This window comes from Echinops telfairi, unplaced genomic scaffold (assembly GCF_000313985.2).
Source record: "Echinops telfairi isolate 266 unplaced genomic scaffold, ASM31398v2 ScPeMD7_10;HRSCAF=50, whole genome shotgun sequence".
NCBI classification, from domain to species: domain Eukaryota; kingdom Metazoa; phylum Chordata; class Mammalia; order Afrosoricida; family Tenrecidae; genus Echinops; species Echinops telfairi.
The window spans coordinates 12,740,485-12,752,038 of NW_022103907.1; the positions used below are offsets into that span (position 1 = coordinate 12,740,485).

Here is an 11,554-nt window from a genome sequence, read left to right on the forward strand (position 1 = left end):
GAAAACACTGAGATGGGGGGCCAAGAAACCCAACACAGAGTAACGAAATATATTTTGATCCAGGAATGGAGTTATATATTATATTCCTGCATATGATGACTTAACATTATAAAGATAGCAGTGTTTTTGTTTTGTTTTACTTCCAAATAAATTCTACACCACGTTAATACCAAAAGGATTAAACGTTATATTTGATAATTCTACTTAGTATCTACCAAGAGGCATATGCAAAGCTTTTCATTATAATATTGCTTTAAACAGTAAAACAGAAACAACCTGTCCATCAATAGCTATAGGTATAATTTGTGAACAAGAGTAAAAATAAAGAGGACACACTGTGGAATAATATAGTGTCAAATAGCAATGGTCTAACTAGTCTCTTTGCTGTAGCCCTTGCCCCTCTGCAATGGTCTCAATATAGCTCCACAAAACCTCTTTAAAGTAGTTAAAGAGCAAGAATGTCATTTTGAAGACTAGGGTACACCTGACCCATCAGGATATTTTCAATCAGTTCATATGCAAATGAAAGTTGGACAATGAATAAGGAAAACTGAGTAAGAATTGATGCATGCAAATAAAGGTGCTGGCAAAGAATACTAAATATACCATGGCCTGCCAAAAGAATAAACAAACTGTCTTAGTAAAGTATAGCCAGAGAGCTCCTTAAAAGCAAGACTGGCCAGATTTCATCTCATTTACTTTAGACATGTTATCAGAGGGACCAGTCCCTAGAGAATGACGTCACGCTTAGTAACGCAGAAGGTCTATAAAAAAGAGCAAGACCCTCAATGAGAAAAATTGACCGTGGTTGCAACAATGGGGCTCACATGCAGGACTATCAGTGAGATGGCACAGGACCAGGCAGTGTTTGTTCTGTCGTACATTGAGTCTCTGTAGGTCAGAACCAACCCAAGAGCACCCAACCAGACAACAGCACTGTGCTAGGGACTGAATCGTGGCCCCCACCTGACCCCTAAATATGTGTCAACATGACCAGGCTGTGTAATTATCTTCAGTTTTTGTGAGATGAAGTCATTATCCTGTATTGTAAATCCATACCTCTATGACGTTAATGAGGTAGGACTATAGCCGGTTTTGTTAATAGGTACGATACAATTCATAAGACTAGGTTGTATCTATAGACAATCTATTTTAAGACATAAAAAGAATAAAATTCAAGCGAGTTTAGAGGGTCCTACAAAAACAACAAAACACAAGAACCAGAGCAGTGCATATCCTTGGGATGCAGGCTCCCTATACTAGGAACCGCCTAGACCTAGGGGAAGACTGGTACCAAATTATATGAAGATGTGCAAGGGAAAAAAACACCATGGATTTGAAAGGACACGAGGACCTTCCTCTTAAACTGTGAGTCAACAAAGAGAGAAAACTTTCCCTAGAGTTGGTGCTATGCACTCTAGTTTCTAGAACTGTGAGAGAATCAATTTCTATTTGTTAAAGCTATCCATGGTGGTATTTCTGTTACAGCAGTATTAGATAATAAGACACTATTATAATATCGTGACAAAAGAAAGGAAGTCTAAGTAAGCTTGGTGGATTGTCAAAAGGAAAAAGTACCGGTAGCTAGCAGACAAAGGACCTTCCAGGGGAAGTTCCTTGTTTCCTTCTGCATTTTTTTTTTTAGGTTTAAAAATTTTTATTTATTAATCATTTTATTGGGGGCTCGTACCACTCTTATCACAATCCATATATACATCCACTGTGTCAAGCACATTTGCACATTTGTTGCCACCATCATTCTCAAAACATTTGCTTTCTACTTGAGCCTATGGTATCAGCTCATTTTCCCCCCTCCCTCCGGAACCCTTAATAATTTATAAATTATTATTTTGTCATATCTACACTGTCCAATGTCTCCCTTCACCTACTTTTCTGCTGTCCATCCCCCAAGGAGGAGAGGGGATGTAGATACTTGTAATTGCTTCCCCCTTTCTACTCCACCCTCTTGGTATCGCCACTCTCACCACTGATCCTGAAGATCATCCGCCCTGGATTCCCTGTGTTTCCAGTTCCTATCTGAACCAGTATACATCTTCTGGTCTAGCCAGATTTGTAAGGAAGAACTGGGATCATGATAGTGAGTGGGAAGGAAGCATTTAGGAACTAGAGGAAAGTTGTATGTTTCATTGTTGCTACATCACACCCTGACTGGCTCATCTCCTCCCTGCGACCCTTCTGTAAGGGAATGTCCAGTTGCCTACAGATGGATCTTGGGTCCCCAATCTGCACTCCCCCTCATTCACAATGATTTGATTTTTTGTTCTTTGATGTCCGATACCTGATCCCTTCAATACCTTGTGAATACACAGTTTCCTTTCACTCTCTGTGGGGCCAGTGTTCCTTAAGGATCCCTGTGTGCCTTGATACCAATTTCCCCCCGGGTTTAAGGGGTTATCAGCGCAGGGACATTCGTCAGGCTCCAACCCTGGCTTGTCTTTGTTACGGTGAGGTTCCCCTCTTCTCGGCTAGCTTTCCTCCCCTTCAGTTTCTTGTAAAACAGAAAGTGCAACTCAAGCAAGCATGTGTGATTTGAGTCATGCCCCCTTGTAAGGTAGTGACTTAAGGTACAACTCACACAAATCCTGAGAGGTTAGGATTTACAACACAGAGAGTCACACGATCCTGGGAATCATGACTGGCACACAGTTCTGGAAGACACAATTCAATCTACAGCATGTTCCCTTGGTTTTCCAAGATAATTTGTTCATTCTCCTGGCAGCTCATAGAATATTCAGTATTCTTTACCAACACCATAATTTAAATGCATCAATTCTTATTAAGTCTTTCTTGTTCATTATCCAACTTGCACATGCATATGAAGCAACTGGGAAAAAAAGCAAGGATTGGATTAGGCACACCTTAGTCTTCAAAATGACATTTTTGATTTTTAACCCTTTCAAGATGTCTTGACCCAATGCAATGTCATTTGATTTCCTGATTGCTGCTTCTGTGAACAATGATTATGGACCTAAGTAAAATTAAACTCTTGACACCTTCAACTTTTACCTCATTTACTGTGAGGTTGGTTATTAGTTCAGTTGTGAGAATTTCTGTTTTCTTTATATTGAATTGTATTCCATACCTAAGGCTGCATGAGTGATTTTCATTAGCAAGTGCTTCAAGTTCTCTTCACTTTCAGCAGCAGGTTGTATTGTCTGTATTGAAGGTTTTTAATGAGCCTTCCTCCAATTCTGCATCCTTCTGATATAGTCCATCTCTCAGATTACTTGTTCAACAAACAGACTGAATAAGGATGGTAGAAGGATATAAACCTGACACATACTTTTCTTGATTTCAATCCACACGGTATTCCCTTGTTCTCTTGGTCTATGAACAAGTTCTGCATTAGCACAGATAAATGCGCTGGAATTCCCATTCTTCATAATGTTGTCCACAATTTGTTATGACCCAAAGTTGAAACAGCTTGGCTTTTAGTCAAGATCCATTGAACATCAGCAATGGTATCTAACTCCTCTTCTGAATCCAACTTGAATTTCTGGCAGCTCCCTGCTGATTTACTGCCTCTGGCTCCCCCAAATTCATGTCCTGGTCACACATTAAACACATGCAAGCCATCATATCTTCTCAAAAGTTTTAAATAAACTCTAGGTCTAAAACCTTAGCTTCTGAATCATCTAAATCAAATACGGGTGAGACTTTAGGCCTATTTCATCCTGGCACAAGAGTCCACTTCATTTGTGAACCTATTGAATCTATATTGCAAGTTATCTGTTTCCAAAGTACACTGATACAACAGGTACACGGTAGACATTTCTGTTAGATGAGAGACACTGTAGGGAAAGAAGAGATGACGACAGGCACCAAGGAGTCTAAAAGCCGGCAGAACAACCTACACAAGAACTCAGGCTTGAAAAGAATCCTTTCTCTCTGAGACCATCTAGGCTAGGGTCCTGCTCTCCAGACTCTGGGTGTCGGCCAGGCTCTGGATTATGGAAGTCCCTCAGCACTCCACTTGCAGGCCTACTGGGGTGAACCATCTGGCTCCTTTAAGATCATGCTCAAAAAGCTCATCAGTCAAATATGTAAGTTAATCACTTACAAGGTATACTTCCTACTAAACATCTGAATGTAATCTGGGCAAGTTCTTGGCCATGGTATAAAAAGTATTTTCTTTCTTCCACTGTTCAGCTACATGTTCTTTATTTTCTTTTAAAGTCTCATTAGAAGCACATTTAATGACCACATTCCCATTTAGCAACCTTGTTGCTGGTGTCACAGAAACTCTCTAGCTTTCCTCATTGCCTTCTAAGCTCTCATGAGAGTTGCCTCTGATAGCCATAATTCAAGTCCATGTAAGCTTTTACTATCACCCACTGCCAAGCCGATGTTGAATCACAGTGGCTCTATCTGATAAGACTAGACTGGCTCTCCATAGGGTTTCAGAAACTGCAAATCTTTATGGGAGTAGACAAACCGCTCTCTGATGAATTGGCTGGTAAATTTGAACTGCTGACCTTGTGGTTAACCTACTGCACCAGCATCTGTTCATTACCCAATTCCAAAACTGCTTCTATATTTTACCTATCTGTTGGAGCAGTATCCTACTGCTGGTACCAAATTCTGACTTAGGTAGCTAATGCTGCTATGACCAATACTACAAATGGATGGGTCTAATAACAGGAAAGACCAGTCCCTGGAGAAGGACATCATGTTTGGTAAAGTGGAGAGGCCATAAAAAAGTAGAAGGCCCTGAAGGAGATGGCTTGACACAGTGGCTGCAATAAAGCGCTCAGGCACAGGAATGATTGTGATGATGCCAGACCAGGCAGTGTTTCCTTCTGTTGTGCACAAGGTCACTATGGGTCAGAACCAACTTGATGGTACCTAACAATAACATTTTCTCACGTATTTAGGAGGCTAGAAGTCCAAATTCATCAAGAAGGCACCAGTTGTTGGGGAAGGCTTTCTCTGTGTCAACTCTGGGGGGGAAGTCCTTGTCTCCATTCAATTTCTGTGGGTCTGGTGTTCCTTGGTAATCTCCATGTCTGGGCTTCAGTCTTCCTTTCGGTCTAAGAGGTTCTCAGTGCAGGCACCCCAAGTCCAAACACAGCACTTTGCTCCTGGCTCTTCTTGCTTTTAAAAAAATCACTTTTGTGGGGCCTCTTACAACTCTTATAACAATCCATACACCATGTGTCAAGCACAATTGTATATATGTTGCCATCATCCTTTTCACAACATTTTCTTTCCACTTGAGCCCTTGGAATCAGCTCATTTAAAAAAAAATCCTTTTATTGGGGGATCATGCAACTCTTATCACAATCCATACATACATCCATTGTGTCAAGCACATTTGTACATTTGTTGCCCTCATCATTCTCAAAAGTTTCTTTCTACTTGAGCCCTTAGTATCAGCTCATTTTTCCCCCTCCTTTCCAAACCCTCCCTCCCTCATGAACCCTTGATAAGTGATAAATTATTATTATTTTCACATCTTACACAGTGCGCTATCTCCCTTCACCCACGTTTCTGTTGTTCATCACCCTGGCTGGGGGTGAGGGTGGGTTATATGTCAATCAATGAGATTGGTTCCTCCTTTCTCTCCTCACCTTCCCCCTACTCTCATGGTATAGCTACTCCCATTAATGTTCCCGAGGGGTTTTTCTGTCCTAGATTCCATGTGTGTCGAGCGCTTATCTGTACCAGTGTACAAATTGGTCTAGCCCAATTTGTAAGGTAGAACTGGGGTCATCATAATCGGGGGTAGGAAGCATTAAAGAACTACAGGAATGTTGTATGTTTCGTCGGTGCTGTACTGTACCCTGGCTGGCTCATCCTTCCTTGTAACCCTTCCGCAAGGAGATATCCAATTGTCCACAGATAGGCTTTGGGCCTCCACTGCCCCTCCCTTTGTTCACATCAATATGACTATTTATTTTGGTCTTCTGATACTTGTTAACTGATCCTGTCACCACCTCGTGATCACACAGGCTGGTGTGCTTATTGCATGTGGGCTTTGTTGCTTCCCAGCTAGATGGCCACTTGTTTATCTTCAGATGCAGTATCTTTTAATAGCCAGGCACTATCAGTTTTCTTCAGCATATTTGCTTATGCACCCATTTTGTCTTCAGCGATTGTGTCAGGAAGGTGAGCATTACAGAAGGCCAGGTTATTAGAACAAAGTATTCTTGCATTGAGGGAGTACTTGAGTAGAGGCCCAGTGTCTGTCTGCCACCCTAATACTTCACATACCGTATATACTTGAGTATAAGCTGACCCAAATATCAGCCAAGGCACCGAATTTTACCACAAAAACTGCATTAAAAATGTGCTGAAAATCTCGGCTTATACGAGTATATAGGTTAATAGATGTACATAGATCTATGTTCCTAACACTATATATAAATATTTTGCATATGTGCGTGCCTGTATTTATACCTCTGTATACAGTATATACTTTCCTCTTGTCCCACTATCATGTTCAACCTTTATTTGGCTTTCAGTAATACCTCTCGGCTACAATGCACTTGATCAAACCCAACCAGGCATTCTACACCCTCCTCGCCAATGATTTTAGATCACTTGTTCCCTTGTCCCTAGGTTTTTTGGCTCCTTCTTTTCTTCCCCCTCCCCCGCTCCTCTGTTCCACCCACACCCCTCCCCCCTGGAATCATCAGTCCTGTTGTTTTCTCCTGGGAATTGTTTATCCTGCCTATCTTATATCGGTAGACATGAAATGCTGGAATGTTTATTTTTCTCTAGTTTTACAATAAGAGGTGTGACTCAAGCAAGGTGTGTGACTAAAATAAAGGTGTAACTTGAATCACACCCTCTTAGGATTATAGTTCAAGATATAAGGGCTTCAAGAATTCAAGGAGAAATTCTATTACTTTTTAGTTCCATTTCTAAACTTTCTGAAGCCCTCTAGCACACCCACGACTAATACTGATAAATGTTAGCATTTACAACAAACACAACCACTCAATACGTGGAGGCTGGTCTACGCAAATATTATAGTACTTTTGGGGGGAAATTGCAATTTTCCCTGAACTATGAGTCCCCATCTGCAATTTTTAACTGTGCTAGTACAATAGCCCACAGGACAAAAGCTCTCATTAATGCCCTTCATTACCACGCAACTTCCTTTTAACATTGACTTTTGCTGTTATGCCTTTACCCTTTAACAACTTCCCACGGTGTACAAGGGACAGGAAGACCTGGCTCTTGCTTCTTTCTCCGCCTGCCATGTGCTGCCCCACCCCTGCCACTTGCACAGCCTTCCTCCATCCTTCAGTCTCTGCACTAGGCAGCCCTTCCCCACCACAGAATCGGGGCATGCTGTTCCCACCGTATCTCATGTGGGATTCCTTCTCTGCTCTGGCTCTCAACTGAAATGTCATTTCTCCACCCCCCCACGCCCCTGATATGATCTCTGGCTTTTCTTTTCTTTTTTCTTTTTTTTAACATTTTATTAGGGTCTCATACAACTGTTATCCCAATCCATACACACATCAATTGTGTAAAGCGCATTTGTACATCGATTCCCCTCACGTTTCTCAAAACATTTTCTCTCCACTTAAACCCCCGACATTAGGTCCTCATTTTTCCCCTCCCTCCCCGCTCCCCCCTCCCGCATGAGCCCTTGACAGTTTATAAATGGGTATTTTGTCATATCTTGCCCTGTCCGACGTCTCCCTTCATCCACTTTTCGGTTGTCTGTCCCCCAGGGAGGTCACACACAGTTCCATGTAGTCGGTTCCCTCTTTCCTACCCATTCTCCCTTTACCCTCCCTGTTTTGCCACTCACACCACTGGTCCTATAGGGCTCATCCGTCCTGGATTCCCTGTATTTTCAGTTCCTATCTGTACCAGTGTACCTCCTCTGGTCTAGCCAGTCTTGCAAGATAGAATTCGAGTCATGGTAGTGGGAGCGGGGAGGAAACCTTTAGGAACTAGAGGAAGGTTGTATTTCTCATCATTGTTACATCACACCCTGACTGGCTCATCTCCTCCCCGAGACCCCTCTGGCTTTTCTTTTTAATGTTTCTATTTCACAGTTCTTATTCCATTATAATTACTTCTTTGATCATTTGCTTACTCAGTATCTGTTTTCCCACCAGACTCTAAGAGATGAGGAGGACCATGCACAACTGTATCCCTCAGGACTCAGGAGAGGCCCAGTAAATGTATGAATGCCTGTGAGGACCGCAAAACGGACCCGATGGACACCAAAGGGAGCATCGTCACAACTGACTAGCGGCGGCCTCTGGTATTCCTAGTAGGGCAGCACCCACCTGAGCTTCATGCTGAGCTTCAGGAGGGTGCTAAGCATCGCCTACTAGGAGGTGTCCTCTTGCTCATAGGGTGCTTGTGCTCTCCTAGCACTCGTGCCACAGAACCTGGAGGTCAAGAAAGCAGGTCCTCCTCCGCCCTAACCCACCACAGTGCAAACCAGCAGGACGAGCCCTCTGAAGCAGAACTGGAAGCAGGATGCAATTCTTTCAGCTCTGACTTCATCTGACGTGAGGTTTTACCTTTCTTCTGTCCTCTCGTGGACTTCATCCACAATGATGTGCGTCACCCCTTGGAGAGTGGCATCTCCTTCCAGCCTTCTCAACAGCACTCCTGTGGTGCAGTATAACAGTCTTGTGGATGAAGACTGAACATGTAAAAGGCAAAAGGAAGCACTTATGAAGTTTCTGGAAAAAGGAAACATTTTAGTGCCAAGCTATTTTGAATGGGTGGACCTAAAGGATATTTAACACTCCCAATAGTTGCACTTAATATGAAACCATACAAAATGCATAGTTTCTTGCTGCCTATAACAATGGAAACAATTCTATTTCACATCACAATTTTAAGTATCGGACTTGCATCAAATGTCTTAAGATCATTACAATCCATACAAAAATTCCTGATGAGATCGATTCTGAATTTGCTTGCTCCTATTTACTTAAATGGGTTAGCAAGAAGAGCAGGCAGCATCTACAAGACCACTCTACCAATAGAAGAGAAAAGTTGCCTTTGTAGAGGAAATTCAATACAACCAAGTAAGAGTTCTTACACCAAAACATTTCAGGTTTACTGAAGGAAGTAATAGATTTAAACTGATCTTAAAGTAATTGACGGGGGTTTAAAAAGTTCACAGAAAAGTTGAATGAACTGATCATGGAGTTTTGCTCATATGTCCTAAGTTTTCCATGAATCCCTAGACCTGGAGAACTTTTTACACTTGAACACTGTACATTTCTGCTGCTAGGAAATACGCAGAGCACACATACTTTGACACTCTCCAACCGGATCTGGTACCCTACAGTCAGGCCCACCCTCTCTGCTCTTTCTTTAGCAACATGCTCAGCGACAGAGATGGCAGAGATGCGTCGGGGCTGGGTACAGATGATGTTAGCCACCTTCTCAGGTGGCCCATGCAGAGACTCATCCAGAATAAACTGTGGGATCTGTGTCGTTTTTCCACATCTGTACATCACAACAAAACAAAATGAGTTTTTAAGTGCTAAAGAATGACATATACAATGAGAAAATATAAAAGTTACTAAAGTTGTCCAGCTTCACATGTCTTCCAAGTTGGCACCAAGGGGATAACAACTTACAGGGACCTTATAGGACAACATAGAGTGCTCTGTAAGATTTCCAAGGCTATTTAATTGGGGGGCGGGGAGGTATATGGGGGGGAAGGGGGGGATTCAGACTGTCACATCTTTCTCCTGCAGAGCGGCTAGTGGGTTTGGACCACTAATCTTAGGGTTAACAGCTGATCATTTAACCACTGTGCCACTAGGTCTCCTTCTAAAAGTACTTAACACTAATGAGAAATCCTAGGAATTTACAGAGAGACTAATGGGACAATCCCATGATAGTTTAGTATCACTTGTAGAACTGGAACTATTGGACAGACAGCAGGCTAAAGTTTAACTGTCTCTAAAAATGTAAATTTCTCTATGTAAGAATTCTAAAGAAATAGGAATATTAGCTTATGGTTGTTAAACTACTTTGTTTCTCTGACGTCTACTGAATTAGATATAAGTGTATTGAAGTAAAAAAGATAAGAAACTTGGAGAACACAAGGTTACCACTACATCAGTGAGTCTGGGTATAAATAGGATTATTCAGTTGTATACCCTTAGATAAAGAATTAAACTAAGCCTGAAACTTGTTCTTGCTAAATGAGTCTGCATAACATATAATGACCTAAGTAAATATACACTCAGAAAACTGACATTTTCAACCTAAACATCTTGGGACCACACTTCAGTCTTCAGAGCGGTATGTGCTAAGAGTCGTAAGTTGGGCCCCTTACCTTAAAGGAAAGATAAAGAAAGAGTCCTGGTGGTGTATCAGCTAAGCACTCAGTGACAAACTGAAACACTGGCTGAACCGTCAACTCTGAACCAATGTACACAGTGGCTACTCAAGAGAAAAGAGCTGCAATCTGCTCCCATGAAAGTCACCACCTAGAAAATCCTGTGGGCGATTCCACGGTGTCCCGCCAGGTCAATATGGTCGAAGCTGACTGAACAGTGCCTACCAACAATATACCAAATCGTTCCATTCTCAGATGAATTTCTGATTTTTTCCTCTCTTTTTAATATCATGTGTTGTTCTTGGCTACAAGGGTTAAAAGAAAATACTAGCATCTGTGTAATATTATTTAATACTTAACAGGAAAAAATCACAGATAACCTAGTTACTGTTTTTTTAAACAGAAAAACCAGGGCACATGGACTGATAATGAGAGCTACATTGTAAGTAAATGGCATTCTTACCCAGTCATACCACTTATGACAAGCACTTGGTGCTTGCTCAACAAATTAAGGATAGTTTCTCTTTCTTCCCAGGCAGGGAGGGAATGTCTTTCTTGCAGGGCTGACTGGAACTGTCTGGAAGTCTAATAAAATCAAAGACAGGGCATCAGTCAGGTTGCTTTCACCAACTCTTCCAGAGCTCTGAATCTGGAAGCCCACCATGAGACCCACCCTTCCTGCTCTTTCTTTTAAAACTTGTTCAGAGACAGTAACTGAGACTCTTGTTGGGATTGGACGCAGTCGGCCTTAGAGCAGTTAGGAGAATCAGACAGAACAAGGTGTTGGCTCTGTGTGGCTTCCCTACATCTCAATCAACAGACAGATCTTCTAAGAGAAATAAAGCTCTCTTGCTCAGCACCCACCCTGATCTTCCTAGCAAGAGTCTCTGGACCAGCACTGTCCCACACAGCACCCCATGTGCATTCAATCTTCTTCATCTAAGCTGCCCAATATAGCAACTCCTACCATCCTTGGCTACTGAACACTTAAAGGGTGGCTAATGCAATTCAATAACTGCCTTTGTAGTTTACTTGAGTTTATTGAGATGTGAACAGCCACATGTGGCAGGAACTACCATATTGGCCAGCACAGCTCAATATTTTATCAGACTTTTACCCAAATCAGTAATAGTAAGAGTATTCCCAAGAAGGTTCCTTCCAGTCCATCACCAGACCCACGTAACTCAATCTGCTATCTAACGGCCAATGTGACACTGTATTGTACATGAAACTACAGCTCGATTTTTGAAT

At 42.0% G+C, this 11,554-nt stretch overlaps 1 protein-coding gene across 1 annotated transcript in view; it reads right to left on the bottom strand.

Moving 5' to 3' along the window:
• DHX57 (DExH-box helicase 57) overlaps positions 1-11,554 on the bottom strand; it is a 68,972-nt gene that overhangs the window by 43,941 nt on the left and 13,477 nt on the right. The window contains 4 exon segments of the mRNA XM_004711121.2: positions 8,038-8,103; positions 8,505-8,641; positions 9,264-9,459; positions 10,767-10,888. Of these exon segments, the coding sequence (XP_004711178.1) occupies positions 8,038-8,103; positions 8,505-8,641; positions 9,264-9,459; positions 10,767-10,888 (521 nt within the window).